The sequence below is a fragment of the Lycium barbarum genome, chromosome 3 (genome assembly GCF_019175385.1).
Source record: "Lycium barbarum isolate Lr01 chromosome 3, ASM1917538v2, whole genome shotgun sequence".
Classification (NCBI taxonomy): Eukaryota; Viridiplantae; Streptophyta; class Magnoliopsida; order Solanales; family Solanaceae; genus Lycium; species Lycium barbarum.
The window spans coordinates 313,182-330,661 of NC_083339.1; the positions used below are offsets into that span (position 1 = coordinate 313,182).

Consider the following 17,480-nt stretch of genomic DNA (forward strand, 5'->3'; position numbering starts at 1 on the left):
TTTATTGTATTTTTAAATAACGCGTTCATCTGGATTCTTTATTTCGATTTTAATTGATTCTTGCATTTGAATTTATGTTGCATATTAAAAGTACTAAATTTGTTTGAAGCCTACGAACTCCTTTGTTAGTAATGGACAATGGCCACTGGCCATGTCCTTCTTGCAAATTTTTCTCCTCAATATCACAGTAGTGAATTGTTTCGATTTATTGTTAACCTTTATTATTGGTCGAGCTACGACACTCAACATTTCTATTTTTTTAAAACCTATAAACGCCTTCATTAAAAAGGGCAATAGTTGTCGCTCATCGGTTTTTTAATCTTATTGCCAACTTTAACTCGTTAATACCATATTATTGTACAATATCTTACATTACATTTGTGCGCCATACTTTTCTAGAATAATGTTATGTTTTATTTTATTTGTAAAGTATAATTTTGCAAAACATTAATTCGATCGAGATTACGTATATGGTAGAAACATTTAGTGATTTAAAGATAAGTAGTAATGAAGGCATACTATTCATAACTCATAAACTGTGTTATTTGAGTCGTCTAATTACTCTCAGCCGATTTACATGAGCATATTATTTATTTTGCTGGCAAAAGATTTTGCGTATTGTGAGCGTGTAGACTATGCATATCAAAGATATGAATAATTTTAAAAATATCTTTCAAGTTTTGACTATATAATATTGATTTCCGTTATGATTTGTTATACTACACTTTCTTTCCTTTGCTTATAACAATTTTATTTTAAACTATCTGTTCCAAGTTCAAAGTAATTATAACTCTACCGATTTGCTTGTTTTAATATTGTGGTCTTTGAATTAATTAATTTTATAAATATTTATTAAGCATACTAAGAAAAGCATTTATACAGTTAATTAGAGTATTGTTTATCAACTCACCTTCAAGGATCACCTTTTTACCCAATTTGGTAATGGTTCAACCGAAACATGTTCGACATTCATCAGTCGTCACATGGAACTGATTAATTAAAAAAGTAAATACGAATGAGACAAGTTGATTAAATTGTAATTAACTGCATAAACAGTGAAGAATTTAAAATAGTTATAAAGAAACTAAAATAAGGTTGCTTGACGTTGCAAATCATAAAGAATCTTTCTTTCAATTGATATTTTAAAGCTAGCAAAACTTTCGAACCTATACTCTCTTGAATTGTTATTGATCAGTCCTTTTTTCTATCGATGCTGAAGACGGCCTCCCATATCAGTCCTTTCTTATTAATACACGTATTAGATGCATATTCATTATGATTGTGTTCATCAAATATGGACTCAACAACTCTAAACACGGATCTAGAACAATAAGAAAGGACATCCATGAATAATGAGATTTAGAAGTCAGGTGAGTACATTAAATATCGACAAAGCTACAGTTGGAGCAAGGTCAATAAAAGCCAGGTCCAACGATTAGCTTAATAAACAACTAAGCACATTACAATATTGATGAAGCCATACTTGAAACGAGACCTATAAAATTATTTCAACTAAGCATTATTAGTACAGAGTCAGAATTTACTAAGGATAGTCAGATAAAAATAGGTAAATTCACCTTGAAGCAAGGGTGTCAATATGTAAGTATACATAATTTTTTTTTCACCTAGCCACACAATGTAATTTTCGGACCCCCTTAAAGCATATACTAGGAAATGCTCTGTCCTTCAAGTCAGATTTTTCGGCGCGAATTCAAATTTAATCGGACACGAATGTTTATATATACTTACTACTAATAAGTCCGTCATATGTTTCACGTGCAAGACACGACTCCTCCATTAAAGCCAAAGTCACGACTTACCACAAACCCACCAATCTAACAACCGTGAAATCCCACACCTTCTCCGCTACAATCTAACCATGAACACCACCACGGTAATTATTATCACAATCTTAACTTTATATGATTTTTGCACTCTATTTTTTTTTTCAAATTGGAAACATGAATTTTGATTATGAATGTTGTAAAAAATGGTGTTGCAGCAGCAACGAAGTGGATCGTTACAGAGCCCTAGATCTCCATCTTCACAAGGTCCGTATTTATCAGTATCAGTTACGGATCCAGCTAAAATGGGTAATGGCGTTCAAGCTTATATCTCCTACAAAGTCATCACCAAGGTCCTCATTGACTTCTCTTTCCATTTACTTAGTTATATATTTCATGTTTGCTAATTCATTTGCATGTGTAATTGTATAGCTAGCAGTATTATTATTATTATTATCCCTGAGCTGGTGAATTTAGGGTTGCCATCATAATGATATTTTGCAGAAACCCCCTTGTGGATCCAATCTAAGATCAAATTAAATAACATCTACTCCCTCCGGCCATTTTTACTTGTCCAGTTTAGCAAATCAATACATAAGTTGTCATTTAGTTCCTAATTTACCCTTATTATTAACTATAATTATTTCCCAAAACATTGAATTTATTATTCGAAGGGTGATATAGTAAATTTATTATTTTGTTAATTACTAGTACTTCTTAAGGGGTGTGCCAAGTTTTTGTCATTTTATAAAAAATATTTTTTATCCCACTTTACCCTTAATATTAAGAGTTCCTGAAATAACTAATGCCCCCTCCATTCCATAATAAGTGACTTTTTAAGCTTATGCACACCTCTTACTAACTTACCCCTAATTAAATGCCTAGAAAAAGAAAAGCTTAATGATTCTTAATTATGTAAATAAGGGTCATTTTCCTGTGTGGTTTGCGAGCTATTGCACAGGAGCGGGGTTTACCCTGTGCGCACCCGAAGGGTAGCGGCTGCGGGTTCCCTTGTCATAAAAAATAAAATAAAAAAATAAGGGTCATTTTGGAAGAAGAAGATCAATTTCTTCTTGAAATCCTAAAGCACCACTTATTTTGAAACAAAATGAAAAGCCTAAAAAGTCACTTATTATGGAATGGAGGGAGTATTGATTAGAGGGCAATTTATTGGAGAGAGATAAGGGTAAGGTAGCAAAAATGCACTTTTTATTTATGATTTATTAAGGGGAGTGCAAAAGGGAAATGTGACAACTAATATGGCACAGAGGGAGTAATAAGACTAAGAGTAATATTCTGACCATATGTGAGTGTGCCATATATTTGAAATATAGAATCAGAGTAAACAAATGAAGGACTTCCCCTTGGATGTGTATTTGGAAAGAAGCGACGTTGACATAATTTGCATTACTTAGAAGTGAAAATGTCTTGATTTGACTGGATAGCCAGTCCATTTCATGGTGATAAGAGTTACGTAGTTTAAGATATATCATCCATAGACAGAGAAACTAGATAGTAGGGTGGGTTTTGATGAGGCGTTAGGAAATTGAAGAGTTGAACATTACATGCGGATAGACCTATGCCTTAGTTTTCTCTTGTTCATATCTTGATTTTTCTTGCATTTCATTGTCTGACCTTGCCATGATTTCCTCAAATGTCCTAAAACCAAAGGCTGTCTTGTACTTCTAACTGCAAAGAAAATTCTTTTTTTTTTCTTTTTGTTTGATTTCTGTAATTTCATTGATACATCAGTGTACATCGTTCAATATATTTTTACAATTCTTTATCTTGGTGTCTATGGGACTCGGCATCCTGGATGAATACTATCTGGTGGCGAAGTTTGAAGCTCTTTTGAGTTATCTTTGACGGGTATAAAAGAACCTATAGAAAATGCAGTTTTACTTTATTGGCTCAAACATGTTGAATTATTCTTTGATAGAGGTGATGGGACTTGAAATCACGGCTTCTGCTCTAAATTCTAATACAACAACTACACATCAATCTATGATTCCTTACAGTACAGGTCGCGCAATTTAAGCTCATCTTAGTTCAATAATCATCTTGTTTTTATTGTGAGAACTCATCATAGATTGACAAGCTGTGCGCTAGTTATAAACAACCCCCCCCCCCCCCCCCCCCCCCCCCCAAAAAAAAAAAAAAAAAAAACCAAAAACACACACAAACATCTGTGCGTGAGACCGGCAATGTAACCAAGCTCACTCATGCAGAGTGAAGAGTGAGGACCTCTACTGTATATTAAATTGTGTGAACTGCTTATTTAAATTTTGAGCTATACTTCTATTTTTTTCACTTTATGCCTGCAACAATCACATCAGAGTTTGTATAAACGAAAAATTTACAGTCACTTGCTCTTTTTGCGCTGAACTCTTCTTTAATGTTTGAAGGAAAAGGCCCTTTATAGAAGATACTTTTACCATCTAGGGTATTTGTACTTTCATTACTATCGTTCAATTCTAAATATCTTTTCCTTTAAAAGTATGCTTTATTCACACAAAATGTATTTAATATGTTGGTGTTCTAGTCATGTTGTAAAGAGAAGCTCTTTTAAAATTAGTTGGGATGGTTTTAGTTTGGAACATTGAGGCCTGAAAAATGAACCTCATAGGTTGTGTTAGAGACTTAGAGTCCAAGATTGCTTGAGGCTATAGGCTGTAGTCTTGGACAATCCTTACTTCATGAGATAGCTTTTGAGGTTGAGTTAGGCGAAATGTTCATTTCTCTAATAGGATGAAAAAACGAGGAAATTAAAAACGTCTTGAGACCCAAGTTAGCGTTCAAGGACTCTTTTTGGCTCCAGAGCTTACGCATCCCTATCCTGCATCAAATGGAAGTTATTTTGCTGGACTTAATGTTTAAAAATATTCTGCTTCTTCTGCTTGTTGTTGTGGTTGTTGTTTTCTCTTCTTCCTGTTCCTGGAACAGGCATTCATATGCTTTTTATTTCAGAATATAGAATATACTTCTCTTGATTCTCCTCTAGTTCTCATTCACCCAATTTTTTTAAGACAGACAAATTTGCCAGAGTACCAAGGGCACGAAAAGATTGTGATACGACGTTATAGTGATTTTATATGGTTACACGATCGTCTTTTTGAGAAATACAAGGGCATTTTTATTCCTCCACTTCCAGAGAAGAGCACAGTAGGTACTTGCTACACTTCTTCCTCATGTACTGGTTATCTCTTTGACTTTTCTCTAACTCTAAGCAATGCTAAAACCAATAGGTGTCCAACATATTCAATCTGGAAATATATTGATTTATCGCTGCTTATTGGGAAATGAGAGGGACAAGAATTGAGAGTCATGTAGGCAGAAGTTGTTATAGAGGCATATTTAACTGTGTCAAACACGTGTAAGGATGTCTGTATTTGGGGGACAATCTCATTTTCGTTGGAGAAGTATTGGTTATAAAGATTTAAGTAGTGGAATCTATCAAGGGAAGCCACCAGCTTTTGCACCAATAAAATAATCTTCTTTTCAGAAAGCATTTTGAGATAATTACTATCTACCTTCTTGCAGAAAAGTTCAGATTCAGTGCAGAATTTATTGAAATGAGGCGCCAAGCTCTGGATGTGTTTGTAAACAGAATAGCCTCACATCATGAGCTTCGGCAAAGTGACGATTTGAGAACCTTCTTGCAGGCTGATGAGCAGGTAATGAATGTTAATTTACTTGGTTGGACTATTTAGTGGAGTTCATATGTTATCTTAACTTCTTGTGGAGGTATAAGGCCTTTTTCATCCGGTGTCTGTTAGTTGTGATGATGTTTCTGATTGTTACCAAGCCATATCATGAACGTCTCTCATCTTTATCTTGTACTGATTTCGTGGTCTCTTTAGTTTGTGTTACTTAACCTTTTACACACACGATATTTAGGGAACAACTACTGTAATTGACCCCAATTCTTTATTTCTATTAACTAATTGAGCACTATCTTTCAAGAATTTAGGGGTTGTTCGGTTTAGAGACAAGTTATGCAAAGATAGTAAATCAGGGATTATAAAAATTCACTAGCATTGTACTTGAGATATGAAATCCACCATAGGTGCACGGATATTGAACTGTGTATCATGCCTTTAACGTCCCCAGCTTTCATATTTTTCCTAATTTTGCTCAGTTTCATCTTTTTCTCAAAGTGATTTACGTTTGTTTTGTCTTACCTTTTCTGCAGACAATGGACAGAGCAAGGTTCCAGGAGACTGGTATTTTCAAGAAAAAGCCTGCAGATTTGATCCAAATCTTTAAGGTATCTGACAGTTACATAAAAATTAAAAAAATAAAATTTTCATATGATTATACTTTCAATTCCACACTTCTAAATTTTGATCACACTTATTGAAACAAACTCCCCTTTCTATGTTATTTCTTTGATAACATCTCTATTACACTAACGAAGTTGTAAATTGGCAATCCTATCATTCATATAAAGAAGAAAAAGGGAAATTCTGTTAATTCAAAGTGGTAGCTAAGTAGTCTTCTTTTTTTTCGTAATTCGAGCTAGATATTTAGTAAATTTCTTGTTAGGTTAATAGTAAATTTCTTATTTCTTCGTGGCTGTGTTAGTGTAAGATTTAGGGATATTGTCTTTGTATTACAATGAACTACAAAAGAGGTAGTTTTGGAAACTAATGGCATAAAAGAAGGCTATATATGCTATGTTAATAAAACACCTATGTGTTGTCTCATGTATTATTCTTGTGGTCTTCAGCATATTCTTGTTCTGTCTCTAAGTGAATTGAAACTAAACTTGACATCTGTCCTTTGATGTGATTTACCGTTATATAACTGTTCATAATTTAGTGTGGCCTGTGGGGCATAGAGCGCGTTTCTTTTCTTGAACTTTTAGGCATATTCGTGGACTTCAAACCACATTTAGCCGACACCAATGAGAGAGGGCATATTACAATGGCTTGTGCACTGGATTATTTTAAAACTAACAGTAAGTCGTAAATGGCAGGATGTGCAATCTAAAGTGAGTGATGTCGTTCTTGGAAAGGAAAAGCCAGTTGAAGAATCAACTCCAGAATATGAGAAGATGAAGAGCTACATATTTGAGCTTGAGGACCATTTAGCTGAGGCTCAAAAGCATGCATTTCGTCTTGTCAAGAGACACAGAGGTAGGAAATATCTAGTTTAAGGCAGTGAGTACTCTGTGCAAGTGTATTTGCACTTCAGATATTTAATGCAGTATTACAGCACTTTCTATTTCACTCTCTTAAGGTGATACCTATCCCATCCTCAAGCGGTGAGAGGCATGATGTTTCAGGTGCTATTGCCTTCTCCCTACGTTGCTCGCACCCTCTTAGCTTGCCTGTAGCTAAGCTTCTGGGAGGAGTCAGCCTGTACCTTCGTCCCTTAACCAAATGGGCTGATTCATTAACTAACGTTAAAATTCATATTAGCACTTTGATCCTCATTTTTGTGCTCGAGTAATGGTGGAAGAAGTTCATCATCAACTTTTTCTGGGAGAAGACAAGGTTAACCAAGACATTGGTCCCGGCGTGGCTCGCACTCACAGCCTTTGGTTCATCATCAACTCTTCTCTTCAATGGGAATGTTTATATTTGTAAATCCAAATATTAGATTGGAGAAGACTATAACGATTAAGCCATTATTAAGGAGGAGGGGGGCTGCCAAGGGTCAATCAGAAACAGCCTCTCTACCCCATAAAGGTAGGGTAAGGCTGCGTACATCTTACCTCCCCAGAACCCACTTCTGGGATTACACTGGTTTGTTGTTGTTGTCTACTGGAGAAACTCGAAGTGAACTATTGAAAAGCCTCTCCTATTTCCTATCATGAAGAAAGGGAACAACATGCATGGGCTCATTTCTTTTTCCCTTTTGCTCATGGCCACACTGGCTGTAAGAAAATTCAATTTCAGTGCAGACAGGCATATTTTTATTCAGATATGTGGTTGGGCATATAATGAGGATCTTGATATTACTCAATGAAAAATTGCAAACTGGGACATTATAGCCCAGATGCAAGTTGAAAATGAGGAATTTCAAATGTGAACTGTTTGGTCAACCTCCTTCTCTGTATTTGGCATTTCTTGATCTCTTTTCTTTGGCTCGCAGTTTTCAATCCGAAGATGGCATGTGACTTTTGTTATCTCATCATGTGTTTGTTTTTCTAATATATTGTGTGCTTTTTCCTTTCTCCTGCTCATGTATATGACAAACTTGTCATTCTAAGCAGCTGACTTATGATTTCTCTTGTTACTCAGAGTTGGGCGAATCTCTGTCAGAATTTGGAAAGGCAGTCAAGCTTCTTGGTACTTGTGAGGACGATGCCCTTGGAAAGGCATTTTCAGAACTTGGGGCAAAGTCTGAGATAATATCAATTAAGCTGCAGAAAGAGGTATTTTCAACAAAGAATAACAAATGGTCTTTTCGCTTATTCAAAAGTAGGTAATGATAACAGACAGTGCTCTCTCACTCAGGCCCACCACCTTTTAATGAACTTTGAAGAACCTTTGAAGGATTATGTTCGAGCTGTGCAATCTATTAAGGTGAGCGGTCAACTTTGCTTTTGAGAAAAGGTGTATTTTTCCTCAAAATGGATGGAGTTTTTCTTTTTTGCTGCAGTTCTCCAGCACACAACACCCCCCCCCCCCCCCCCCCCCCCCCAAAAAAAAAAAAAACCGGCCACAAACCAGAAAAAAGAAAGTAGAAACTTGACTGGTAATCGTATTTTAACAAGACCAAAAAATTGTACTGTCAATGTTTTGCTTCAATGCAGTGTCATCAAAGGCAAAAATGTGGGTGCATTAGTGAAACTAGGCACATGATGAAGTTATTTGAAGTTAACTATAAGCACATGATGAAGTTGTATACACACGCACGCAAGAAAAAGTAATTATTAAAGACAAATGATAAATATATGGGTAGAGAAAACTCAATATGTGTTATCACGTGCATTATTTGAAGTAAATCTATTCCATATCAATCATGTTCAGCTAGAATCATAATTTTCCAATTAATCACTGGTGCAATTATAAGTTTCTACGTAAGATTTAAGATCAATTTTTTTCATACAAAAATTCTAATTTTCTGCTCTTAATCATTAAAATATCTGTAAATAACATTTGGGTAACAATAATATGTCATTTTCCAAGCCTGCTTTAAGCTTCGCTTCAGGACTCGAGCATGCCTTTTAAGGCAACAAGGTTCAACTAAAACAAGGCGAAGCGCCAAGCCTGCCTTGAGTGCGCATTTCACAAATACTGCATCCTCAAATATAAACAACTGTTGCATCTGTATTGCTGCTTTCATCCTTTCCTTTGCTAAGAGTAGCCTAATGTTCTGTTACTGTCCTACACTCATATCCATGCTAACTTTGAACAGGCTACGGTAGCAGAGAGAGCAACTGCATTCAAGAAGCAGTGTGAACTAGCTGAGACAATTAAGTTTAAGGAAATAGACTTGTATGGCTCAAAACCTTTACTGCTCTTTCTCACGTTTTGTTTCTTTTGGTGGTTTCCTGAATCTGATCTTAATTTGCATTTGGTGATAGTTCCATTGAATTATTGCAAACTTTTCTTTCAACAATGTCTCATTTATAAAATGACCTGGTCTATGACCCTTCTGTATTCTGGGTGTATGGGGAAGGTTAAATATGCACTGTGATATCTTAAATTTGATAAACAAGGCTTCATTCTGTTGTACCATTAGTATGGTCTAGTTGCTGCTTTATCATCAAGGCATGCTTAGTACGAGACATGGTTTGTTGTTGATGTAAATACTTCTAAGTCTTGTTCTTCTGGAGTAAGTTGCAAAATTGTTTTTCGGCCACTAGATCTTTCAAATTTGCAGTATGAGAATTTTGTGCATTTAATTAGTTTATCAGTGTCCTCCATGTTGTATATAAATAAAGCTTAATTGCTGATTTCACCTACATCTGAGCTCAACTTTGTGACTGTTTATTACCCATATGCTAAAGAGAGTCGAAACACGTGTTTGTTACTCTATCTAAGACTGGGAAATACGCATCATATTAATAATCTCCGTTAGTCACTACATGAAGCATCTCAGAGTCTCTGTACTGAAATATTTGGCTCTGCCTTTTCATTGCAGAAATAAATACAGGCTGACACGATCAGAGAAGTTGGCTGAGGCTGAGCGCGAGTATGAAATGGTCAGTCTGCTTTAACTTACTCATTTTTCGGCTGGCTAATTGTGGAATTGCCCATGCAGAGACTGATGTTGTCTTTATTTGTACAGCTCAAGGCCGAAGGGGAAGAAGCATCGAGAAGATTTGATACGATAGTGAGGCTTATGAACGAAGAGATTGTCCGATTTCAAGAACAGAAGACATCGGATATGGGACTTGCTTTCCATGAATTTGCAAAGGGACAGGCACGACTAGCAAATGGCATAGCAGATGCATGGCGAAGTCTTCTTCCCAAGCTTGAAGCTTGCTCTTCATAATAGTTTTACAACAAAATGAAGACAAACTTCAGCGCGATGTGCTCTCAACGTGAGTATACATGGAAGTTGTTCCATTGGGTTTCCAAAAGAGTCTTCGACAGTTGGTTTTGTTGCTGCAGCTTGGTGGTTGTATGAATTTGAGTTAGATAGTTGTGTAACTTGTACAGCAGCAAAGAGAAAAATTGAAAATAGCTTAAAATTAATTTCTTTTCATCTGACAGGCAAAGTTCCAAATGCTGAATAAACTTGATTAATGCATAGTTTTATTCTTCATCATCCTTTTAATGATCCCAATTTCCATGTTTCTATATTTAGGATTCTCAGAGTGAGCTGTGCTTGAATTTACTATTAGCTAAACTTTTGGGGGCAATTTGCAGGATTGCCCTTCGCTGGGGTGGTCTTTAATTTTTACCCCTCAAAATGGTGGTCTTTAAATTCTGCCTGTGCAAGCCAAATTTTGTCTTAAGGCAGAATTTTGCAAAGTCTGCCTTGAGATTTTTTTTTTTTTTTTTTTTTAACTGAGCTGGGGTTCGAACCCACAACCTTGGGGGTGTTAGGCGAGGGGTAAATTTTGAAGACCAGCAATTTGAAGGGCAAAAATTAAAGACCACCCCAAATAAAGGGCAATCCGCGCAAAAAAAAGAACTTTTGGTTGCAGCAATATTGATGCATTATTTCTGGTAAATCTTTTTCAGAATATGTGATTATGATTCCAGTTTGGATTTATCTACGACATATCAAACTGGACAGCTTGATTTTGGGATATTGGCTTAGCTTCCTCAAGTAGGAAAGGAGGTGCTATAATTATGACGTGAATTATTTGCTAGAGAATAGGGAAATATAGAAGGAATAGTGAAGCACTTTTACATTATCATTACCGATTGTAGCAGGTTATAACTCTATCTAGCATATCCGGTTGTAGTAAGAGTGGAATATATGTCATTGTAGATTGTATATAAAATCTATACGCAGTCATATTACTTGAATTAAACTCCAGTATAGATTAATGACGAGGCATCATGGTAACAGTCTTGCCAGAGATTTATGAAAGGAAATAAACAATATGGTATGCTTATGAAAGAAAAAAAGCAATACAGTATGCTAGGCTCTAGCTGTGTGCGGAATCCGAAAAAAGGCTAGACCACTGTCAGATTTTTTCAATATAGATTATTAATGCGGAGCTCCCACTATGCATGGGGTCCGAGGAAGGGCCTTACCACCGTCATATATTTTTCCTAAATAAATTAATGATGCGACATTGTTGTATACTGATCCGTCAAGGATTTATAAAAGAAAAGAATTATTAGTTCGGTGTACTAAGCTGCCCTATGCGTAGTGTCCAAGGAATGGTCGAATTTTCTTTAGAGATTTTTGCATTTCAATGAATGACTCGACATTATCGTGTTAGAGATTTATAGAAGAAGAAAAGAAGGCAACACGGTACACTAAGCTCCCTTATCGCAGGGTTCGGGAAAGGGCCAGATCAGAGATTATATGTCAGAGCAAAAAATTTAAAATATCTAGCGCTAGAGAAATCAATCTTTTTAATGTAACATTTTTGGACTAATAGTTGATCTCACTTGCTTGACATGGAGCTTAGCAGTAATCTTTTTGTTCTTTTCTAGTAGACTGTCCACCACTGATTTGCAAAAGCCCTTATCCTATCTCATCATCATGGTCACAAAATAACCATTTCTAACAGCACATGGAACAAAACTAAAACACAAATTGGAAAAAAGGAAGGCAAGTAGCCATGTTTTCCTTAACAACCAGACTACTGTTTCACATAACACATAATTCCCAAGCGCAAATTTGTCCTTCAAGGTCTATTCCTCTTTCAACTTTGTTCATCACCAACAAGAACAACAAAAATAAGTTCTTTAACCTCAGCGAGTTTTCTGGTTACCAGAATTTGTCTGTTGTGGTGAAAGCAACTGGTGGGGATGGCAGCATTTCATCTAAAGGTCAAGATTATGAAGATGGGGTTTCTTTGGGAACAATGAAATTGCCTATGGATATTGATCTTGCAAGATTTGAAACTCTACTTTTTCAGGTGCCTTTTGATTGAGAATTTGTTTCAAGATAGTTATTTTCTACCACAATCTGATATGATTTCATGTTTAAATTTCTTTACTTTTTATTTGTTTAGAAAGTCATTTGACTGCAATAAGTAATTTTTATCCATTTAATTAGAAGTGGTAAGAAGAGTTTGCTACTTCTTGAATCCCAAGGGACCATTCCCTTTGAAAACATAGAGAGATTAAGTCATATGGTTCTTGAACCATATTCAACTCTTAAGGCATTTCATTGCACATCACCCTCGTGGAAAGGCGCACTTTGACACCATTGATGTCCAATAGCTTTATAGTAATGGATGGATCTACTACTACCTCGTCCGTTGAGTATAGCAAAGCAAATGATGGTATAGCAATGAAGTGTGTTGGAATGTAAAGGTTTCTCCACCTGAACTTGAGGTCTCGGGTTCGAGTCTTCGGAATGGAGTCCTATCTGGTAGGGAGCGCCAAAACCCTTGATATTGGTCTTTCTATATTGAGAGGCTGCATTAGTCGGGCCAGTGAGTTCTAGATAGGGAGATGGGGATGTTATTACCTAAAGGGTATTTAACCTCAAAATATTGAACTCAGAAGTAATATAGCTTATGTCAATTATCAGATTCACTCTATCTAACCCAAAGACATTCAAAGGGGTTCAAGAGAATGACTAGTGCAGAAACAGTATTGCTTCCTTAGGCATTGTGGCTTAATTTAGAGACATTAGCTAAGGCTTCCAAAATTAAAACTCCACTATACAAGATAGGAACGAAAGAGTTTCTAGTAGAGAGGCAGTGAAAAATAGTCGTAATTCCCTAGTTTTTCAGAGACTCACTGGATGGAGCTCCATTCAGAGTCTTCAATAACCACTTAAGGACTCGATGCTACAGCGTATAAAGCTGAAAATCCGAACGAGACATGTTTTAGTTACACTTGATTCAATTAGCGGTAATGCAAGACGAGCAATCAAGATTGATACAAATCAAGAAACTCAAACGACTAATTACTCCTGACACGTGCACTCTCTTCATTAGTCTGATCTCCGTATCATCAGCTTGAGACCTAGAAGAATACGATTGAGAAACCAAAGGGAGTCAAAATAGAGTGCCATATTCGTGTTCGGACTTTTCTGCATTTTTAGATGGCATTTTTTCATGTTTGGACTTTGTGTTTATACTTCATTTCCGTCTGGCCACTGAATAAGGAACTTTAGGTTAATCGTAGTTAATCTTGTCTTGATGCTCCATTTTGCTTGCAAATTCTCTGTATAATTGTTAACATAGAAAGGAAAGATAGAGATTTAATCACTGATCCTTAACATTTTCTCCTAGTTTTTCAGAGACTCACTGGATGGAGCTCCATTCAGAGTCTTCAATAACCACTTAAGGACTCGATGCTATAGCGTATAAAGCTGGAAATCCGAACGAGACATGTTTTAGTTACACTTGATTCAATTAGCGGTAATGCAAGACGAGCAATCAAGATTGATACAAATCAAGAAACTCAAACGACTAATTACTCCTGACACGTGCACTCTCTTCATTAGTCTGATTTCCGTATCATCAGCTTGAGACCTAGAAGAATATGATTGAGAAACTAAAGGGAGTCAAAATAGAGTGCCATATTCGTGTTCGGACTTTTCTGCATTTTTAGATGGCATTTTTTCATGTTTGGACTTTGTGTTTATACTTCATTTCCGTCTGGCCACTGAATAAGGAACTTTAGGTTAATCGTAGTTAATCTTGTCTTGATGCTCCATTTTGCTTGCAAATTCTCTGTATAATTGTTAACATAGAAAGGAAAGATAGAGATTTAATCACTGATCCTTAACATTTTCTCCTAGTTTTTTTTATCGATAAAAGGAGATACAAATACCTCCTCTTATGTTATGTTAACGACGCTTTATTTTATGACACACAGTGGGCTAACAGTCTTTGTCAAGGAGCTATGTTGCCACTTCCAGTGCCTCTAAAGGTAATTCATCCTGATTTCTAAGCTCGTTATGCTGTAAAATTAAGCAAAACTCCGTTCAACCAATTCAGTTAGTAGGAAAGTCATATCACTGAACATTGAATTATATACAATATCGTGAACATTATAACCAATCAACGAAGAGTCTTCTATACATGTAGGAACTTTATATTCATTCCCGAACGCGTCCTATTATAATAGGCTGTAGCCGCAAAGAGATAGATATTTGCATTGCGGGAAAATGCTGCTGGTGGAGCCAGGGAAGTTTCGAGGTGCTGGGGCCATAAGTTTAACTTGTTTGGCTCATAGGATCAATGATTTCTATTACAGAGAGAACAAAAAAAACGAAAAAGAATGCATCAAAGTTTCAATAAACGAGGGATCAGTCAAAGTATACAGAAGTGAATTTCAATTGTCCATAAAACAAAATAGGCAGATTCTGTTTTCACTTTTCTATCTTTTGACTTCTTTCATATTCATCATTTCATATCCCCTTATTTTAGATTAATACTTTTGATGGTACAAACCATAAAAGTGTCAAATTCAGCAAAGTTTTTCATAAAGAAAATGCATACGGTCGCAGACTAATTATAAAGACTTGAATTGTTAGTTTTGTTTGCAGAATCTTGATCAAGATTACTTACTAGTTAAAGCTTCTTTTTGTACAGGTTGATAAAATTCCTCGCGGAGCTAGAGTTTGCTTTATTACAGTTGACGGTGCTCAAACTGAAGTGATTGCATATATAGATTGTATGGTTTTCCCTGCTACTGAGAACTCGCCTCCAATATTTCGAGCCATACGAAATGGACCCTCGAGAGATAACGCGCCTCCCGGAGAGCCAAGAATTATGAGAAGCCTTTTAGGTGCCCTTCAGAAATCTGTTGAGATAGCTAGAGTTTGAAAGTTGGAACACTTTTTTCCTATTCCAAAAGAATGTTCTTTCTTTCAACACCCTTTTAATTATGTATAAAAGCATTTCTATTTTCTGTTATAACTTCCTGATTAATCAATATAGCACAGCTTCTTCAAATTCAGTGGAACTTCATTACTACAATTTACAAGTGTAATAGAATTTAGGGTATCATACATACTTGAAGTGAAGAATCTGGTAGCCTGTTCGACAAGTTTTCAAAATTTGCTTATCTTGATAAGTGCATTTTGTCAGAAGCATTTTTCAAAAAGTCTTTTGGAGAGTAGTAGTTTGTGTTTGGATAATCAATTTAAAAAGCACTTTTGTTGATGTTATAGCAACAATTTGTGCTTAGCCAAGGTTTCGAGAGTGCTTCCGAGAAAAAAACTACTATTTTGCAATTTCCATTACTACTCAAAAGCACTTATCTTTTTTCCGGAAAAGTTTGCCCAAGCACCTCAATTCTCTAAAATAAATAGTTTGATTTCCCAGAGGCTTCGCCAAGCATGCAGTTAACTTGAAGAATGACATGAAAAATATATCTGACAATGCTATGGAGGACTCTTCAAATTACATAATAATATTGAAAGCAAACATCAAAAGGCCTTAAGTTTACCTATAAACTTATGAGTAGCTCATAATGCATGTCCTATTTTATATTGCAATCATGTAGTTGGAATAGGATGTACCGAACATTAAGAGTTGCCGAAAATGAAAAAACAAAAAAAATCATAAAAAATTGGTTCAATGCTACCTATTGTGCAAATCACCCATGATTAATTCATCAAAGTTATCCCATCGGGAAGAAAGGCCGGCCCAACTTGGTTCTAGTAGGCTGCACGAAAGAAACATTTTTTGCGCGGATTTTCCTTCAAACGCTGTGGTCTTTAATTTTTGGCCCTCATATAGGTGATCTTTAATGTTTGCCCTTACTATTTATTTAATGAAAATATCTAGACCTCCTTAGGAATTAAGTTATGCGGCTTAAGTTTTGTAGTATTTTTTAAATTATGTTGAATGTTAAATTTTTTGCCTTGTCCGATATAATTTGTGTGGATGTTAGGATACATATGACGAAGTTAAACGTAAATTATGCCTTGCGAAATTTAAATTATGCTGCGCCAAAAATGCCGAAGGGCAAAAAAGACCACAAATTTGAGGGGTAAAATTAAATCACCCCGAAATAGGGTATTTGTGCGAATGGGGCAATTTGTACGATTGCCCTTCGTTGGGGGTGGTCTTTAATTTTTGTCCTTCACCTAAAATACCCGAGGTTCTAAGTTTCGAACCCCGGTTTAGTCATAAAAATAAAAATAAAAAATTCGCAAGGCAAGGCTTTGTAAAAAGCTTGCCTTATGTGGCAGACTTTACCTTAAGGTATAACTAAAAGTCTGCTTTAGTTATGCCTTAAGGAAAAGTCTGCCGTTGCCTTAAGGCATAACTAAAAGTATGCCAGAGACAGTAAACATTGCTTTATAAGGTAGACTTTGATTTGTTGCATGCATGTTTCATCTTTGCTGCTAAATATAATTAATTTCAGACCAAAGTCATGGAGTTCGAGGAGCAGAAGCTTCCAGATGAAATAATGTTTCACATATTGAGCTACTTGCCATAATATTCTTTAATTTGTTCAAATTCAGAAGTGTTCGCAAGCGTTGGAATACCCTATTTATGCACCATCTCTCCCTCCTTTTTTTACGTCATAATACCTTGCGCAATGATTTGGATGATTTGATGGATGTGCCCATTTGGAAGGAGGTGGAATATGATAAGTGGAAAGGAGTATGCTTTTCCTGTAATGCTAAAAGTAGTCGAGGCTTACTTTTGGAGCAAACTAGTCATTATTTTGGTTTGTTTTCTTCTGATTCTCCCCATCCTCCTTTGAGATACCGCATAATGGACCCTATGATGCGCCAAACACTTGCTATCCCCAATCCACAAAATCCTAGTTTATGCATGGCCCTGGAGTTTATTCCATCTAACCAACCTGCAGTCAAGTTGGTTTCTGTTCATGAAGGTCATCAATCATTCGGTTATGGAGTTCTCACTCCTGGGGATTGGGACTAGTGATCAAACTACTTATTGCTGGCGAGCCGTTAAGGTACCACCCAGCCCTAACTTATTAGACGGACGAATGAGTAAAAGAATTGAGGTTTTCTTTAAAATGGGGGTTGCTTATTGCATTTGGTATGTTGAAATGGAGGATGATGCTATTGATATAGAAGTCGATGCTTTGGATATGGTTAATGACACCTACATCGGTCATAATACTTTCCCTGGAGGTTGTGGTTTCTTCCCAAAGTTGAGCAGCA

General features: G+C 36.0%; 2 protein-coding genes across 4 annotated transcripts; both read left to right on the top strand.

Moving 5' to 3' along the window:
• Window positions 1-1,736: 1,736 nt before the first annotated feature.
• LOC132629802 (sorting nexin 1) lies at window positions 1,737-10,513 on the top strand. 2 transcript variants are annotated; one of them, XM_060345165.1, is made up of 11 exons: window positions 1,737-1,894; window positions 2,003-2,137; window positions 4,815-4,950; window positions 5,325-5,458; window positions 5,977-6,051; window positions 6,763-6,922; window positions 8,033-8,166; window positions 8,249-8,317; window positions 9,153-9,232; window positions 9,882-9,942; window positions 10,029-10,513. In XM_060345165.1, exons 1-11 carry the CDS (start codon window positions 1,880-1,882, stop codon window positions 10,233-10,235), a joined length of 1,206 nt encoding a protein of 401 aa, XP_060201148.1. In that variant the 5' UTR covers window positions 1,737-1,879; the 3' UTR covers window positions 10,236-10,513. The 2 variants fall into 2 exon arrangements, with proteins under 2 accessions (XP_060201148.1, XP_060201149.1); XM_060345166.1 differs by having other exon boundaries at window positions 1,740-1,894; window positions 2,006-2,137.
• A 1,300-nt stretch (window positions 10,514-11,813) lies between these two features.
• LOC132629803 (uncharacterized) lies at window positions 11,814-15,292 on the top strand. 2 transcript variants are annotated; one of them, XM_060345168.1, is made up of 3 exons: window positions 11,828-12,288; window positions 14,207-14,260; window positions 14,926-15,292. In XM_060345168.1, the coding sequence occupies exons 1-3, from the start codon at window positions 11,989-11,991 to the stop codon at window positions 15,157-15,159; spliced, it is 588 nt and encodes a 195-aa protein (XP_060201151.1). In that variant the 5' UTR covers window positions 11,828-11,988; the 3' UTR covers window positions 15,160-15,292. The 2 variants fall into 2 exon arrangements, with proteins under 2 accessions (XP_060201152.1, XP_060201151.1); XM_060345169.1 differs by lacking the exon at window positions 14,207-14,260 and having other exon boundaries at window positions 11,814-12,288.
• The last annotated feature ends 2,188 nt before the right edge of the window (window positions 15,293-17,480 follow it).